The sequence below is a fragment of the Oncorhynchus masou genome, chromosome 5 (genome assembly GCF_036934945.1).
Source record: "Oncorhynchus masou masou isolate Uvic2021 chromosome 5, UVic_Omas_1.1, whole genome shotgun sequence".
Lineage (NCBI taxonomy): Eukaryota > Metazoa > Chordata > Actinopteri > Salmoniformes > Salmonidae > Oncorhynchus > Oncorhynchus masou.
This window is the reverse complement of record NC_088216.1, coordinates 34,696,227-34,714,034: the sequence shown is the minus strand read 5'-3', so window position 1 is coordinate 34,714,034 and position 17,808 is coordinate 34,696,227. Positions and strand designations below refer to the sequence as shown.

At 44.7% G+C, this 17,808-nt stretch overlaps 1 protein-coding gene and 1 long non-coding RNA gene across 2 annotated transcripts in view; one reads left to right on the top strand and one right to left on the bottom strand.

The window, feature by feature from the left end:
• Positions 1-16,303, top strand: part of LOC135539513 (uncharacterized) — a 35,747-nt gene extending 19,444 nt beyond the window's left edge. Inside the window, exon 4 of the long non-coding RNA XR_010455624.1 lies at positions 15,861-16,303. This is a non-coding gene — a long non-coding RNA (uncharacterized LOC135539513). The remainder of the gene's footprint in view (positions 1-15,860) is intronic.
• mmp24 (matrix metallopeptidase 24) overlaps positions 10,344-17,808 on the bottom strand; it is an 84,490-nt gene continuing 77,025 nt past the window's right edge. Inside the window, exons 8-9 of the mRNA XM_064965421.1 lie at positions 14,184-14,450; positions 10,344-11,734 (exon numbers count right to left, since the gene is read on the bottom strand). Coding sequence (XP_064821493.1) covers positions 11,397-11,734; positions 14,184-14,450 — 605 coding nt within the window. The 3' untranslated portion in view covers positions 10,344-11,396. The remainder of the gene's footprint in view (positions 11,735-14,183; positions 14,451-17,808) is intronic.

Here is a 17,808-nt window from a genome sequence, read left to right as displayed (position 1 = left end):
TGTCAAATTATTAGGAAAAGAACATTAACAGTTTAAATATACTATTCTTAAGATTGTAACAACACTTTGCCAGTGATTATCACACTATTAAGACCCATTAGAAGTGGAAGTCCCACTCTGGTTGCAGGTAGCCTTGCAGTTAGAGAGGTGAGCCAGCAACAGGAGGGTTGCCATTTGGAATCCAAAATCTGTTGTGCAGGGAACCGGAGGGTTGCTGGTATCAAATCCTAGATGCCATTGACTTACATCATGTCCTTATGCAAGGCACTTAATTTCTCATAACGACAGCTCCCTAGGCCCCCAGGGTGGCAGCCCACCACACCTCTCCAAAACCTTTATGTGTGTCTTTCAGATGGGTTGGGGTTAAGTCAAATTCGGGTTGGACATTTTGTGCAATTGACCAATAAAGTGATCTTAATCTCTTAAGATATCTTAATCGTGTAGCCTGTCCAGGTATCCCATTCTACAGACCATATGTTTTTTTGCATTTGCAAATATAAGGAATACTGTATGTTAAAAGGAAAGTCTAGATTTGGTCATTGTCATACGTTATCAATTACACTGAACAAAAATTCAAATGCAACATGTAAAGTGTTGGTCCCTTGTTTCATGAGCTGAAATGAAAGAGCACAGACATTTTCCATACTCACAAATTGCTTATTTCTCTCATTGTGTGCACAAATTTGTTTACATTCATTTTAGTGAGCATTTCTTCTTTGCCAAGATAATCCATCCACCCGACAGGTGTGGCATATCAAGAAGCTGATTAATGCATGATCATTACACAGGTGCACCTTGTGCTGGTGACAAATGGCCACTCTAAAATGCAATTGTCACATAACACAATGCCACATATGTCTCAAGTTTTGAGGGAGTGTACAATTGGCATGCTGACTTCAGGAATATCCACCAGAGCTGTTGCCATAAAATTGAATGTGCTTCTCTATTATAAGCCTATAGAGAAATGTTTCAGAGAATTTGGCAGTATGTCCAACCAGCCTCACAATCGCAGACCACGTGTATGGCGTTGTGTGGGGGCGAGCGGTTTGCTGATATCAATGTTGTGAACAGAATGGTGGGGCTATGGTATTGTGGCACAGAAGGGGGCCGAGTGATAAATGACGGATATTTGAGGGTAGAACTAATAAATGGGCTCTGCCCTCTCACTAAGGGGTGGCCAGATGGCCACAAAGCACAAAATGGACGGCCGCAGAAGCAAGGGGAAGGCTCGCAAGGTTAGGCCGACATATATATATATATTTATATATATAAGGGGTCAAGCCACACCAGGAAGAGGGGAAGAGCAAGGAGCTGTGAACCATTGAAAAGAGAAAGTGATAATATATCGTCTGGATTTACCGTGTATGATCTGGACTTACCTGTTGGTTGTTTGGACCCTGATCTACTGAGAAGCCAATTTGTGTACCGAACCCTGCGATCCTCGATCATGCCTGCGGCCTGGTCGGTCCAGGCCAGCGAAACAAACATTGATTTTGTGTCAGTCTCACGCTTAATTTGTGTACTAACCTTGAAGAGGATTGTCACAGTATGGGCAGGCATAAGTTACGGACAACAAACACTCAGTAAAACAAAAATCTATGGCAATTTGAACGCACAGAGATACCATGATGGAATCCTGAGGCCCATTGTGGTGTCATTCATCCGCCGCCGTCACCTCTTGTTTCAGCATGATAATGCATGATAATCCATGTCGCAAGGATCTGTACACAATTCCTGGAAGCTGAAAATGTCCCAGTTCTTCCATGGCCTGTCAATAACTTTGAACCGCTATTGAAGAGGAGTGGGACAACATTCCACAGGCCACAATCAACAGCCTGATCAACTCTATGCGAAGGACATGTGTCGGGATGCTTGAGGCAAATGGTGGTCACACCAGATACTTGCTGGTTTTCTGATCCACATCCCTACCTAGTGTATTCCCAGTCATGTGACATCCATAGATTAGGGCCTAATTTATTTATTTCAATTGACTGATTTCCTTATATGAACTGTTAACTCAGTAAAATCTTTGAAATTGTTCCATGTTGCATTTCTTTTTGTTCAGTATAAATGAGAATAGTCACATGTTTCATCATTTAAATAAGCAAAACTTTTTAACAACAACGAACAATTTGACAGATTGTCAATGCAATGACAAAATAGCAAAGTCAAGTCTCCTTTCAACCGATTCCTCATATTTGTGATTGCAAAAAATATATATACATTTACTAGCTCGATAGGATACATACAACCAGAGCGGGATATTCGCTAATGATAATACATAATTTCAACAGCAAATAAAAGTACAAATAAAGAAAATTAAAAACACTTTTAAAAGTCAATAAAGACTACATGTTTGATGTGTGGTACCAAACCCCATTGGGGTCAGAATTAAGTCAGAAAATACAGTATCAAGGACTATACAGATCTTAATCTTGGATCTTAATTTGAGCCAGTTTGCTACAGCAGGCTAATAATCTTGCAGCAATGGGAAATGGGAATTATGTGGATTATAATTAAAGGACATTTTTGTAGATGTTTCTGGAAATTACAAACTTTAGAGGCCTTTTTAAAACCTCAAATAAACTACGTTTGCATTTCCGACTGTACAGGAAAAATTCTCTGATTTCAGTCCTGGCAACTGCATTGACATTATTATCTGGGTGAGATGAATACATGATAATTCTCTACTGTAGCAAAAGTAGTGAATAGAAATACAGGGAAATAAATGGAACGTATGAAATAACTTTGCTTTTATCATGGGTCATCTGTGTATTTGTTTTTATCAGGGTAAGAAACAGCTGAACTCAGGAAATCCTGACCTGCCCTACAGAGATAGACAAAGTATGGTAATTACCCCAGTGTACCAATGCACCCCTGTGCAAAAAGACTCTACCTGGATCTTTCTTTTAAACATCACTTTCCCATTGTACATCTTTCCTATTGAAAGCGAGGTTAAAAACAAAACTGTAAATTAGATCACGAGGACAGCATTTCAATGAAATGTAGGGTGTTAGATAAATGCCCTCCGCAATGATTGGGACAGTGAAGCATTTTTTATTTTTTTGTCTCTATACTCCAAAAGTTTGGATTTGAAATCAAACAATGACTATAAGGTTAAAGTGTAGATTGTCATCTTTAATTTGAGGGTATGAATCGTGAATAATGAAAAGCGAGAAAGTTACAGATGCACAAATATCACACTGCACACTGCCCTAACCCATCTGGACAAGAGGAATACCTATGTGAGAATGCTGTTCATCGACTACAGCTCGGCATTCAACACCATAGTACCCTCCAAGCTCGTCATCAGGCTCGAGACCCTGGGTCTCGACCCCGCCCTGTGCAACTGGGTACTGGACTTCCTGACGGGCCGCCCCCAGGTGGTGAGGGTAGGTAACAACATCTCCTCCCCGCTGATCCTCAACACTGGGGCCCCACAAGGGTGCGTTCTGAGCCCTCTCCTGTACTCCCTGTTCACCCACGACTGCGTGGCCACGCACGCCTCCAACTCAATCATCAAGTTTGCGGACGACACAACAGTGGTAGGCTTGATTACCAACAACGACGAGATGGCCTACAGGGAGGAGGTGAGGGCCCTCGGAGTGTGGTATCAGGAAAATAACCTCACACTCAACGTCAACAAAACTAAGGAGATGATTGTGGACTTCAGGAAACCGCAGAGGGAACACCCCCCTATCCACATTGATGGAACAGTAGTGGAGAGGGTAGCAAGTTTTAAGTTTCTCGGCATACACATCACAGACAAACTGAATTGGTCCACTCACACAGACAGCATCGTGAAGAAGACGCAGCAGCGCCTCTTCAACCTCAGGAGGCTGAAGAAATTTGGCTTGTCACCAAAAGCACTCACAAACTTCTACAGATGCACAATCGAGAGCATCCTGGCGGGCTGTATCACCGCCTGGTACGGCAACTGCTCCGCCCTCAACCGTAAGGCTCTCCAGAGGGTAGTGAGGTCTGCACAACGCATCACCGGGGGCAAACTACCTGCCCTCCAGGACACCTACACCACCCGATGTTACAGGAAGGCCATAAAGATCATCAAGGACATCAACCACCCGAGCCACTGCCTGTTCACCCCACTATCATCCAGAAGGTGAGGTCAGTACAGGTGCATCAAAGCTGGGACCGAGAGACTGAAAAACAGCTTCTATCTCAAGGCCATCAGACTGTTAAACAGCCACCACTAACATTGAGTGGCTGCTGCCAACACACTGACACTGACTCAACTCCAGCCACTTTAATAATGGGAATTGATGGGAAATGATGTAAATATATCACTAGCCACTTTAAACAATGCTACCTTATATAATGTTACTTACCCTACATTATTCATCTCATATGCATACGTATATACTCTACTCTATATCATCGACTGCATCCTTATGTAATACATGTATCACTAGCCACTTTAACTATGCCACTTTGTTTACATACTCATCTCATATGTATATACTGTACCCGATACCATCTACTGTATCTTGCCTATGCTGCTCTGTACCATCACTCATTCATATATCCTTATGTACATATTCTTTATCCCCTTACACTGTGTATAAGACAGTAGTTTAGGAATTGTTAGTTAGATTACTTGTTGGTTATTACTGCATTGTCGGAACTAGAAGCACAAGCATTTCGCTACACTCGCATTAACATCTGCTAACCATGTGTATGTGACAAATAAAATGTGATTTGATTTGATATCATACCCCCCAAGCCATGCTAACCTCTCACCTGTCATGTCTTGTTATGTCTGTTCCTGTCCTTTCTCTTCACTCTCTCTCTCTGCTGGTCTTTTTAGGTTACCTTCTCTGTCTCTCATTCTTCAGCTGTTCTACATCTCCTCTAACTAGCTCATTCACTCTTTCACACCTGTTCTCTCTTCCCCCTCTGATTAGGTCTCTATTTCTTTCTCTGTTCCTGCTACTTTCAGTGTCTGATTCTTGTTTGTGTTTTTTGATGCCAGAAGCAAGCTGTCGTCTCGTTTGCTTCCACCTTGTCCTGTCCTGTCGGAGTCTGCCTGGCAGGTGCCACCTGCACTATACTAACGTTCTTTTTGTTCCGCTGACAACGTTGGAAGAGGATTTATGCCATTCCTGTTTTTTCATTAAAGAACTCTGTTTTCTGTTAAAACCGCTTTTGGGTCTTCACTCAAGTTCATAACAGAAGAATCAGACCAAGAATGGACCCAGCGGCTCCGGACCCTTTTCACTCCGCCGTCGAGATCCAGGGAGCGATGCTAGGCAGACACGAGGAGGAATTGTCTGCTGCTCGACATGCCGTTGAGACCCTGGCCGTCCAAGTCTCCGACCTCACAAGACAGGTTCACCAACTCCACCTCGATCCACCGCCCACTTCCAGGGTTTCCGAGTCTCCGGAGCCCAGGATCAACAACCCGCCGTGTTACTCTGGGGAGCCCACTGAGTGCCGCTCATTCCTCACTCAGTGTGATGTGGTGTTCTCTCTCCAGCCCAACACTTACTCCAGGAGCGCAGCCCGCATCGCCTACGTCATTTCTCTCCTTACCGGACGGGCGCGTGAGTGGGGCACGGCAGTCTGGGAGGCGAGGGCTGAGTGTATTAACCAGTATCAAGACTTTAAGGAGGAGATGATACGGGTTTTTGACCGTTCTGTTTTTGGGGAGGAGGCTTCCAGGGCCCTGTCTTCCCTATGTCAGGGGAATCGATCCATAACGGATTATTCTATTGAGTTTCGCACTCTCGCTGCCTCAAGTGACTGGAACGAGCCGGCTTTGCTCGCTCGTTTTCTGGAGGGTCTCCTCGTCGAGGTTAAGGACGAGATCCTCTCCCGGGAGGTTCCTTCCAGTCTGGACTCCTTAATAGCTCTCGCTATTCGCATAGAGCGACGGTTTGATCTTCGTCGCCGAGCTCGAGGAAAGGAGCTCGCGTTCTCCGCTGCTCCCCTCTCCACATCACTGCCACCTGCCGCATCACTGCCACCCTCCTCCGCCGGCTCGGATGCTGAGCCTATGCAGCTGGGGGTATCCGCATCTCGGCCAAGGAGAAGGAACGGAGAATCACCAATCGCCTCTGTCTCTACTGCGGCTCCGCTGGTCATTTTGTCACCTCATGTCCAGTAAAAGCCAGAGCTCATCAGTAAGAGGAGGGCTACTGGTGAGCGCAACTACTCAGGCCTCTCCTTCTGGATCACGCACTACTTTTCCGGTCCATCTCCGCTGGCCCGGTTCATCTGCTTCCTGCAGTGCCTTGATAGACTCTGGGGCGGAGGGCTGTTTTATGGACGAGACCTGGGCTCGGGAACATGACATTCCTCTCAGACAGTTAGGGAGCCCACGGCCTTGTTCGCTTTAGATGGTAGTTCTCTCCCCAAGATTCAGCGTGAGACGCTGCCTTTAACCCTCACTGTCTCTGGTAATCATAGCGAAACCATTTCTTTTTTAATTTTTCGTTCACCTTTTACACCTGTTGTTTTGGGTCATCCCTGGCTAGTGCGCCATAACCCTTCTATTAATTGGTCTAGTAATACTATCCTATCCTGGAATGTTTCTTGTCATGTAACCTGTTTAATGTCTGCTATCCCTCCTGTTTCCTCTGTCTCTACTTCACAGGAGGAGCCTGGCGATTTGACAGGGGTGCCGGAGGAGTATCACGATCTGCGCACGGTGTTCAGTCGTTCCAAGGCCACTTCTCTCCCTCCACACCGGTCGTATGACTGTAGTATTGATCTCCTTCCGGGAACTACTCCCCCCGGGGTAGATTATACTCTCTGTCGGCTCCCGAACGTAAGGCTCTCGAGGATTATTTGTCGGTTTCGCTCAACGCCGGTACCATTGTCTCTCTCCTCCTCTCCCGCCGGAGCGGGGTTTTTTTTTGTTCAGAAGAAGGACGGGTCCCTGCGCCCATGCGTGGATTATCGAGGGCTGAATGACATAACAGTTAAGAATCGTTATCCGCTTCCTCTTATGTCTTCAGCCTTCGAGATCCTGCAGGGAGCCAGGTTTTTCACCAAATTGGACCTTCGTAACGCCTACCATCTCGTGCGCATCAGGGAGGGGGACGAGTGGAAGACGGCGTTTAACACTCCGTTAGGGCACTTTGAATACCGGGTTCTTCCTTTCGGCCTCGTTAACGCTCCAGCTGTCTTTCAGGCACTAGTTAACGACGTCCTGAGAGACATGCTGAACATTTTTGTTTTCGTTTACATGGATGATATCCTGATTTTTTCTCCGTCTCTCTCGATTCATGTTCAGCACGTGCGACGCGTCCTCCAGCGCCTTTTGGAGAACTGTCTTTATGTGAAGGCTGAGAAGTGCATTTTTCATGCCGCCTCTGTCCCTTTTCTCGGTTCCGTTATTTCCGCTGAGGGCATTAAGATGGATCCCGCTAAGGTCCAGGCTGTCATTGATTGGCCCGTTCCTAAGTCACGCGTCGAGCTGCAGCGCTTTCTGGGCTTCGCTAATTTCTATCGTCGTTTCATCCGTAATTTCGGTCAGGTGGCAGCTCCCCTCACAGCCCTTACTTCTGTTAAGACGTGCTTTAAGTGGTCTGTTTCCGCCCAGGGAGCTTTTGATCTTCTTAAGAATCGTTTTACATCCGCTCCTATTCTTGTTACACCTGACATCTCTAGCCAATTTGTTGTTGAGGTTGACGCGTCAGAGGTGGGCGTGGGAGCCATTCTTTCTCAGCGCTCTCTCTCTGACGGCAAGGTCCATCCTTGCGCGTTTTTCTCTCATCGCTTATCGCCGTCAGATCGTAACTATGATGTTGGTAATCGCGAACTGCTCGCCATCCGCTTAGCCCTAGGCGAATGGCGACAGTGGTTGGAGGGGGCGACCGTTCCTTTTGTCGTTTGGACTGACCATAGGAACCTTGAGTACATCCGTTCAGCCAAACGACTTAATGCGCGTCAGGCTCGTTGGGCTCTGTTTTTCGCTCGTTTCGAGTTTGTTATTTCTTATCGTCCGGGCTCAAAAAACACCAAGCCTGATGCTTTATCTCGTCTCTTCAGTTCTTCTGAGGTCTCCACCGACGCCGAGGGGATTCTCCCTGACGGGCGTGTTGTCGGGTTGACTGTCTGGGGAATTGAGAGGCAGGTAAAGCAAGCACTCGCTCACACTCCGTCACCGCGAGCTTGTCCTAGGAACCTTCTGTTCGTTCCCGTTCCTACTCGTCCGGCCGTTCTTCAGTGGGCCCACTCTGCCAAGTTAGCCGGCCACCCCGGCGTTCGGGGTACGCTCGCTTCCATTCGCCAGCGTTTCTGGTGGCCCACTCGGGAACGTGACGCGCGTCGATTTGTCGCCGCTTGTTCGGACTGCGCGCAGACTAAATCTGGGAACTCTCCTCCTGCCGGCCGTCTCAGACCGCTTCCCATTCCCTCTCGACCGTGGTCTCACATCGCTTTAGATTTTATCACCGGACTGCCTTCATCAGCGGGGAAGACAGTTATTCTTACGGTTGTCGATAGATTCTCTAAGGCGGCTCATTTCATTCCTCTCGATAAGCTCCCTTCTGCTAAGGAGACGGCTCAGATCATTATCGAGAATGTTTTCCGAATTCATGGCCTTCCGTCTGACGTCGTTTCCGACAGAGGCCCGCAGTTCACGTCTCAATTTTGGAGGGAGTTTTGCCGTTTGATTGGGGCTTCCGTCAGTCTCTCGTCCGGCTTTCATCCCCAGTCTAACGGTCAAGCCGAACGGGCCAATCAGACTGTTGGTCGCATTTTACGCAGTCTTTCTTTTCGTAACCCTGCGTCTTGGTCAGAACAGCTCCCCTGGGCAGAGTACGCCCACAACTCGCTTCCCTCGTCTGCTACCGGTCTATCCCCTTTTCAGTGTAGCCTCGGGTACCAGCCTCCGCTGTTCTCATCTCAGCTCGCCGAGTCCTGCGTCCCCTCCGCTCAGGCTTTTGTCCAGCGTTGCGAGCGCACCTGGAAGGGGGTCAGGTCGGCACTTTGCCGTAATAGGGCGCAGACTGTGAGGGCCGCTAATAAGCGTAGGACCAAGAGTCCTAGATATTGTTGCGGTCAGAGAGTATGGCTCTCCACTCAGAACCTTCCCCTTAAGACAGCTTCTCGCAAGTTGGCCCCGCGGTTCATTGGTCCGTTCCGTATTTCCCAGGTCATTAATCCTGTCGCAGTGCGACTTCTTCTCCCGCGCTATCTTCGTCGCGTTCACCCGGTCTTCCATGTCTCCTGTGTTAAGCCCGTTCTTCGCGCCCCGCTCGTCCCCCCCCATCCTTGTCGAGGGCGCACCCATCTACAGGGTTCGTAAGATTTTGGACATGCGCCCTCGGGGCCGTGGTCATCAGTACCTAGTGGATTGGGAGGGGTACGGTCCTGAGGAGAGGAGTTGGGTTCCCTCTCGGGACGTGCTGGACCGTTCGCTGATCGATGATTTCCTCCGTTGCCGCCAGGTTTCCTCCTCGAGTGCGCCAGGAGGCGCTCGGTGAGTGGGGGGGTACTGTCATGTCTTGTTATGTCTGTTCCTGTCCTTTCTCTTCACTCTCTCTCTCTGCTGGTCTTTTTAGGTTACCTTCTCTGTCTCTCATTCTTCAGCTGTTCTACATCTCCTCTAACTAGCTCATTCACTCTTTCACACCTGTTCTCTCTTCCCCCTCTGATTAGGTCTCTATTTCTTTCTCTGTTCCTGCTACTTTCAGTGTCTGATTCTTGTTTGTGTTTTTTGATGCCAGAAGCAAGCTGTCGTCTCGTTTGCTTCCACCTTGTCCTGTCCTGTCGGAGTCTGCCTGGCAGGTGCCACCTGCACTATACTAACGTTCTTTTTGTTCCGCTGACAACGTTGGAAGAGGATTTATGCCATTCCTGTTTTTTCATTAAAGAACTCTGTTTTCTGTTAAAACCGCTTTTGGGTCTTCACTCAAGTTCATAACACTCACCATTAGAATAACAGGGGGGTTAGCATTTTTTTAGGGAGGGTATGATATTTGTGCGTTGTAACTTTCTAGAAACATATTCTATTCTTATTTACAATAAAAGGGTCTCCAAAATGACACAAACAAAAGAAACAGAAAATGCATCCAACAAATGTGTAGAGTCACAAGCTTGATGTAGCCATTGTGTGTAATGAATATGGGACCAAATACTTAACTTTTTACTAATTTAATACACATGAATTTGTCCCAATACTTTTGGTGCCCTAAAATGGGGGGAATACGTACACAAAGTGCTGTAAGTTCTTAACCGTTCACCCGATATGATTGAAAACACCCTCAAATTAAAGATGTCAGTCTGCCCCTTAACCTCAGTCATTGTTTGATTTCAAATCCAAACTTTTGGAGTGTAGAGGAGACAAAAGAAGACAAAATGCTTCATTTTCCCAGCCATTACGGAGGGCATTGTATATAAAGAGAGAGCGACACAGTTGGAGGAAGAGAGAAAGTGAGAGAAATAAGGAGGAATGAAGAGGGGTATGGAGTGCAATTCAGGCTGCCTCAACAGCAGTTCATTGTGCCTAGTCAATGTTGGTCTGACATGCTTAGCCTATGGAAATGGCCATAGGTACTCCTCTACGCCTTGAGGCATGTAAAAAAAATAAAACTAAGTATAATTCTAAGAAAGATAACTGTGACCAATGTCTTTAAATGCTAACTCGCTCTCTCCTACGCCCCTTGGTTCAGGCAGAGGAGCAGGGAGTCTGTGCTGGGGGATGTTGGTATAGCGGCGGTCCTTCAGAAGACATAATTACAGTCTCAGTCCTCTAGCTTAGGTGAGTCCATCGCTAGAGGCAGAGGTCTGGCTATGAAGACATTTATCATTTGCGATGTACAAAGTTTCTCCTCTTGATAACTCCAAGCTCTTGAACTGAAAATATTAAATGATCCACAGAAATCCTTGGTATTCTTTTCTATGGCCTTTCTACTACATTTTTTGTTCAAGTAAAAAAAAAATATTTAAATATCTTGTTTGACTTGATAATACTTGAAGTTCATGTACAAGTTGATACTGGACAGATTACTGGTACCTGGCTATGTGAGGGTAGGCTCCCCCTCTCTCTCCCCCTGAGAAAAAGTGTATGGGAGTCCCATCGAGGTAAAGTATGTGTGACAACCCCCACTGAAACAGCCAGATAAGAATGGACAACAGATAGACGAGGCGCAAAAGGCAGAGCAATCGGATTTGCTGTGCTCTGTCCTTACCCTCAAAGCCTCCCAGCGTCCTATGAATCGCCTCATGCTAATATTCAACATACTCAATTTTGGCGATGTTCATCTAGAGGTCCTTGACAGTGGATGAAAGGGAGTAACTTAATTCCCCTCCTTCCCTTCTCGCAAAGGGTTTGTGCAAGACAGGCACTGGTCACATGGTGCTCAGAGTTTTTGTAGCCCTCTCAGCGCAGTTTCGTATCGTAAGTGGCGGCGCGCTGCCTAAGCCTGTCATACCCACTCCTGGACCGGATGTTTGTAGTAGGTGGCGTTCTGTTGCACCCCTTTGTTTTTGAACTGGAAGATGGTATAGACCAGGACCAGGATGCACAGGGACAGGATGCAGGGAATCACCACAGCGATGGCGTTGACAGTGCTGTGCACGTCATTGATGGTCACCATGATGTCCACGTCATCGTGGGGAAGCTGCCGGTCTTTGTTCTTCTCCATGTCTGATTGGTGGCAGCCCATCCAGTCATTGACAATAGACTTGGGGTAGCCGGGCTCAACGGTCAGCTTCTGGTTGTCAAACTTCCAGTAGTCCTTCCCTTTGTAGAAATAGGTATAAACTAAAGAGGGGAAAAGAGAGCAAAAGTACAAATTAATTTGTATCTAACAGATTGACTTGTATAGTTTGCAAATCTAACACCTCAAACATTCTGCCTGACAACTCATCCTGAATTTAACTCTGCTGCTCGATCACTCACGCCATACATTCTCCACACATTCGTTTGGCCAGGAGCGATGTGGATTGGTAATCAGGCTACTCAAACATTCCCTTGTCCAAATAAACACTGTACCTGATTATCTATTTGTCATATCATAAAGTTATGCTGTCAAAGCTTTACAACCGAAAATGCAGTCTCCAAACCATAACTCTCTAAATGCCCTGTTTGTTTTGGAGGGGTAGTTCTTTGTACTATGCAATGCCTGGGAGAAAAGGCACACGGATTGAGAATGTGTGGCAATCAGAGGACCACAGAAACCCTGGAGGCTACTGATTGATGAAGTACTCCCCTCTGCTGCGGTCCAAAACAGCACCTCCAGATCCCGTAAGAAAATGGCTGAGCTACAGGCTAGTGGACGGACTAGTCAAATGGACCATGCCACCCCCTCTGATTTCCACCTCTCATGTTCTCAAGTCCTCTGTGGAATGTGTTTCAGGAGGTTGTGACATGACTCGCAAAAAGTGATGATAGTTTCTTCTAGAGGAAGTCTCCCAGGAGGTGCCGAGGCAGTGCAGCGTTTTTTTGCTAGAGCAGCACAAATGAGTGGCGGGGCTGAGGCCTCTGGCTGGGTTAACCCTCTGACCCTGACACCGCCAATTCCACTACACTCATGGCACAAACAGTCCTCGGACACAGACGGCCAACAGTTCAGCGACAGCCCTCTGGCCAGAAGGGCCAAGTATCTGATGTTGACATGGCTCTCACAGATGGGTTAATATTAGCCAAAAGCATCTCAGAGAACGGTGAGCAATTCTGACTCACAGAAGCTGCTGAGACTTCATAAATACACACTAAAAAGAAATGGCTCTATAAAGTTCCAAATAAGGGTGCTTTGGCATGAAACCATAGGGGAAGCCTTTTTGGTGCTATATGGAGCCTTTTTTTAAGGTTCTATAAAGAACCATGCTCATAAGGTTCTAAATGGAACATGTATGTTGCTATAAAAGAACACTTTCATTAACTTCTATAAAGCAACATTAAAAAAAGGTTCCCTATAGCACCAAAAAAGGGTTCCGCTATATAACCCTTTTTGGGGCTATATAGAACCCTTTTGATGGTTCCTTATAAAACCTTTATGGAGAATTGTTCTATAAAGAACTTTTCTCAATCTCAAAGGTTCTTTGTAGAACCAAACATGTTTTTATTTTGGTTTAATAGCCAAATTATATTCTTAAAATACCATCGCTTTTATTATTGTGCTTATTAACAAGTTGAATCAGGTGTGCTAGCTCTGGAATGGCTTGGGATCCCCGAGGAGAGAATTGAAAACTACTGAGTCAACAGTTCTCAATTGACACAAGGACATACATGAGTCTTTCACAAGACACTGTCACTGGCCATAGTTATAACATGTACTAGCATAACACAACAGATCAAATCAACTGTAATGACACTCACTCACGGTTACACAAAAAGCTGTGAACAAACCACGCCCCAAAATATTCTAATGAGCTGCCGCCCCTACATTTCAATTATCACTAAAAGAGGAAAGTTTCCTTTTGTTTCAGTAAGGTTCCACATAGAACCGTCACCCTTCCCAAAGAGCTTTTGAGGAACCCTAATGTTTTAGTGTGTACATGATGAATTATTTTCTGCTGTGTTACGAATGTGTTGTCAACACATTTGAAGCTAGATCTTGTATAATATTTACCTCGTGCTTGATGAATATTCTGTATACATATTTAGTAGGCCGACTATAACATTGGCACTTTACTCCAGAGGTAGTCAGGGTCCCAGATCTCGATTGTCAAACCATGAAAATCATCATTATTACCAGCCTCTAAAGGCATTGACAGGCATCAATAATTGTCTTAAAACAAATGCATTCATATTATTTTGAAAATATATCTGTTTAAATAATATGCATAAAGGGAGGCACCAGGATATCTGGTCACCAGGAAAACAATGTGGACAGATATTTTCATTTTGATCACAAACTTTGATCACAAACCCACATGTTAGCGCAAGCTGTAAATGGGGCCTTTTGATAAGACTCAAATAAAAGTGCAATGTTGTTATTGTAAGACTTCAGTTATTGTTTCAATGTGCAATTACAGCTTATGTACGTCACTACGATAACAGTCCAAGTGCTTTGTTACTGTAATAGCAATTACATTACCAAATGTAGTTAATTCATAAAGTAAACAGAAATTCCAATTCCCCAATGAAAATAATTGTAATTTCAAATTACTCCCCGAATTGACGTTATTGAGATGGAATGAACCCAAACCCCTGTCCCTCTGCATGCTTCAAGGCAGTAGCCACATGGTCTGTGGATAATTATACTCACAGCCCTCCCTGCTGACGAAGGCTCCCTGCGGCGCCTCGGGGATGCCCTTCCACACAGTGATGGGTTTGGGGTAGCCCGGGTCGGCCATGCGTTTCTCCTCATTGTAGCGCCAGTACTGGTCCCCTTTGAAGAAGTAGGTTTTGCCCACGGGCTCCCAGCGCAGTGCTGTGTCAATGCCGTCCTTAGGGAGACAGTTACCCAGCTCCACCAGACTCTGGGGGTACCCGGGCTCAGCAGTCACCTCTTTGAATACCCAGTACTTGTCACCTGTGGGGTAAACAACAACAGGGTCATGTTCATTAGGCACTAAACACAGGAAAACCGACTGAAACGGGGAGATTATCTCAAACTATTTTCATTTTCCATTGTAAAACTTTTTATTTTTTATTTTGTTAACCTTTTACTGAAGTGAGCTAGATCAGGGTCTCAGTGTTTCTTGGTAGTTATAAACAAATCTACTTTGAAACAAAAGTATACACCTCACATACATGGTTATGGGCTTAAGAATAAGAAGACACCTGTGCCATGTCAGATATAGGGCTCTATTTTCGGCATGGCGCACTGGCATATTCCAGCCTTAACACCAGGTTTAGCAATTTACCTGTTTAACATCAGCATGCTTGTGCTCAGATGGAAGGGGTGGAAATATTTGAGGCACGTCCTTAATGATCCAAAGTGCTAATTTCAGGCAGCGCTGGTAGGGATATTTAAGACCAACCAAATCTGGTTTTAGCGGTAACGCAGTTGGATATGACATTAGTTGTGACAGTGGAAACGCAGCCGATCCAGCCTTGACACGCACTGCCCATATGCGCATTTTTCCCCATTTTATTTTATTAAAAACAAAGCATAGTGCCCCCCCCCCTCTCAAATAAGTCTGTTTTCTTTTTGTCCTGCCCAATGTAGTCAAAACCGTCGATAAAGTGTTCGGCTCGTGAGACAGCTTGGAAATAAATCTTAAATCACTAAAGAATTATTAAAATACCAAGTTTGAGAGGAGCAAACCAGTGAGCTAACGTTACATTATATTAGCTATGCTTTGGATGTGCGTAAAACCCCCTCCATGATGTAGGCTACATGTGTTCATGCTCATCATGAAACGAGAGATGAGAACCTCAGTGAATACCGATGAATCTCATATTTAAAAGTTATTTGTCTGTTACAATTGTTTGTTTTTCGTTTCAGATTTTTGAAACACAAGCCCACCGTTGGCTACCCTTACCCTAGGCCTTCTATAACAAAGGCTGGTTCAACTGCAATGCATTGTCTTTTTTATGATGGTGATTTTATGATATCATTACATTTGACATGTACTGCATTTATTGTAGTTGAAAAAATGAACAGATTTTCTACATTGTATAATAATAGTGAGACATCAACACTACGAAATAACACATGTAGTAACTGAAAGGTTGCAAGTTCATATCCCAGAGCTGACAAGGTACAAATCTGTCATTCTGCCCCTGAACAGGAAGTTAACCCACTATTCCTAGGCTGTCATTGAAAATAAGAATCTGACTTGCCTAGTTAAAAATAAGGTAAACATTTAAAATCAAAAATTAAAATTAAAATTGAATTCAAGGCACACTTAACCAGCATGGCTACCAGAGCATTCTGCAGCGATACGCCATCCCATCTGGTTTGGACTTAATGGGACTATCATTTGTTTTTCAACAGGACAATGACCTGCACCTGACCAAATACCTCCAGGCTGTTTCAAGGCTATTTAACCAAGAAGGAGAGTGATGGAGTGCTGCATCAGATGACCTAGCCTCCACAATCACCCGACCTCAACCCAATTGAGATGGTTTGGGATAAGTCGGACCGCAAAGTGAAGGAAAAGCAACCAAAAAGTGCTTAGCATATGTGGGAAGTCCTTCAAGACTACTTGAAAAGCATTCCAGGTGAAGCTGGTTGAGAGAATGCCAAGAGTGTGCAACGCTGTCATCAAGGCAAAGGGTGGCTACTTTGAAGAATCTCAAATATAAAATATTTTTTGATTTGTGTAACACTTTTTTGGTTACTATATAATTCTGTATGTGTTATTTCATAGTTTTGATGTTTTCACTATTATTCTACAATGTAGACATAGTAAAAATAAAGAAAAACCCTTGAATGAGTAGGTGTGTCCAAACGTTTGACTGGTACTGTATGTAAAACATCAGTATAACGCTGAGTGGACATTCTCACTTTCTCTTTATATTGGATCTTTGTCCAGCTACTGTGAAACGTTTGGATGTACGTAAATGTCACGCCCTGGCCATAGAGAGGTTTTTATTCTCTATGTTGGTTAGGCCAGGGTGTGACTAGGGTGGGCATTCTATGTTCATTTTCTAAGTTTTGGATTTCTGTGTTTGGCCGGGTGTGGTTCTCAATCAGAGGCAGCTGTCTATCGTTGTCTCTGATTGAGAACCATACTTAGGTAGCCTTTTCCCACCTGTGTGGTGTGGGTAGTTATTTTCTGTTTAGTGTGTTTTGCACCTGACGGAGCTGTTTCGGTTGCGCCTTTTGTTACTTTGTATTTAGCGTTCAGTCCTATTTCATAAAATGACGAACACGTACCATGCTGCACCTTGGTCCTCACCTTCTTCCACCAATGGCCGTTACAGTAAAAACCTCTTTAGTCTGCATTATTTTAATATTGCATGCCTACAGGAAGCAGTTATGTTTGTCTGTAAGTGTATTTACACATAGCCTATTTAAAGCAAGTTGTGGTTTCATTTTGTTTAAAATTTGATTAGAATTATTCTTTTCTTCTTATTCTCTTTTTAGGCCCTATCAATAATGAATTTAATCTTGCATATTGACAGTATCAGTGTGAATGCTATGTATATATTCCCACTTTAAAAAAATAAAAAAATAATCTGTTATTTTACCAGGTAAATTGACTGAGAACACATTCTCATTTGCAGCAACGACCTGGGGAATAGTTACAGGGGAGAGGAGGGGGATGAACGAGCCAATTGAAAACTGGGGATTATTAGGTGACTGTGATGGTTTGAGGGCCAGATTGGGAATTTAGCCAGGACACCGGGGTTAACACCCCTACTCTTACGATAAGTGCCATGGGATCTTTAATGACCTCAGAGAGTCAGGACACCCGTTTAACGTCCCATCTGAAAGACGGACCTAACATTGAAACCATGCAATTACTTAGAGCAATTTGGACTGCAAACAGGTTGAGGTTAACATATTTAGCAAAGATGGATCAACATTTTGTTTCTGTAAGCTGTTAAACAAACTATAACGGACTATCATTGGTATTGGAGTTGATTCCAAGACAATACATAAAACACTGTAAATACACAATTGAAAGCAACCACATATTTAGCCCTGGAGCATGTTCTGATTGGCCAGTGGGGGGCTAAGTCTAGACACACCCACAACTTGTTTATTCATCAAAACCCAGCCCTTTCGCACCAATGCCAGTAACTGTGCTGATAATTGTGGTTGTGAAAATAGCTACAATAGCTCGAAACCTATAGCAGATTGACCATTGCTTTAGGTTTGTTAATAGAGTTTAAATGTTTTCTTTGCATCCCAATATTACACTTTATATTCATCCCAGAAGACTGAAATATAATTGTTTGACATAGAAACACAGGATTTTCCACGTCATTTCTTA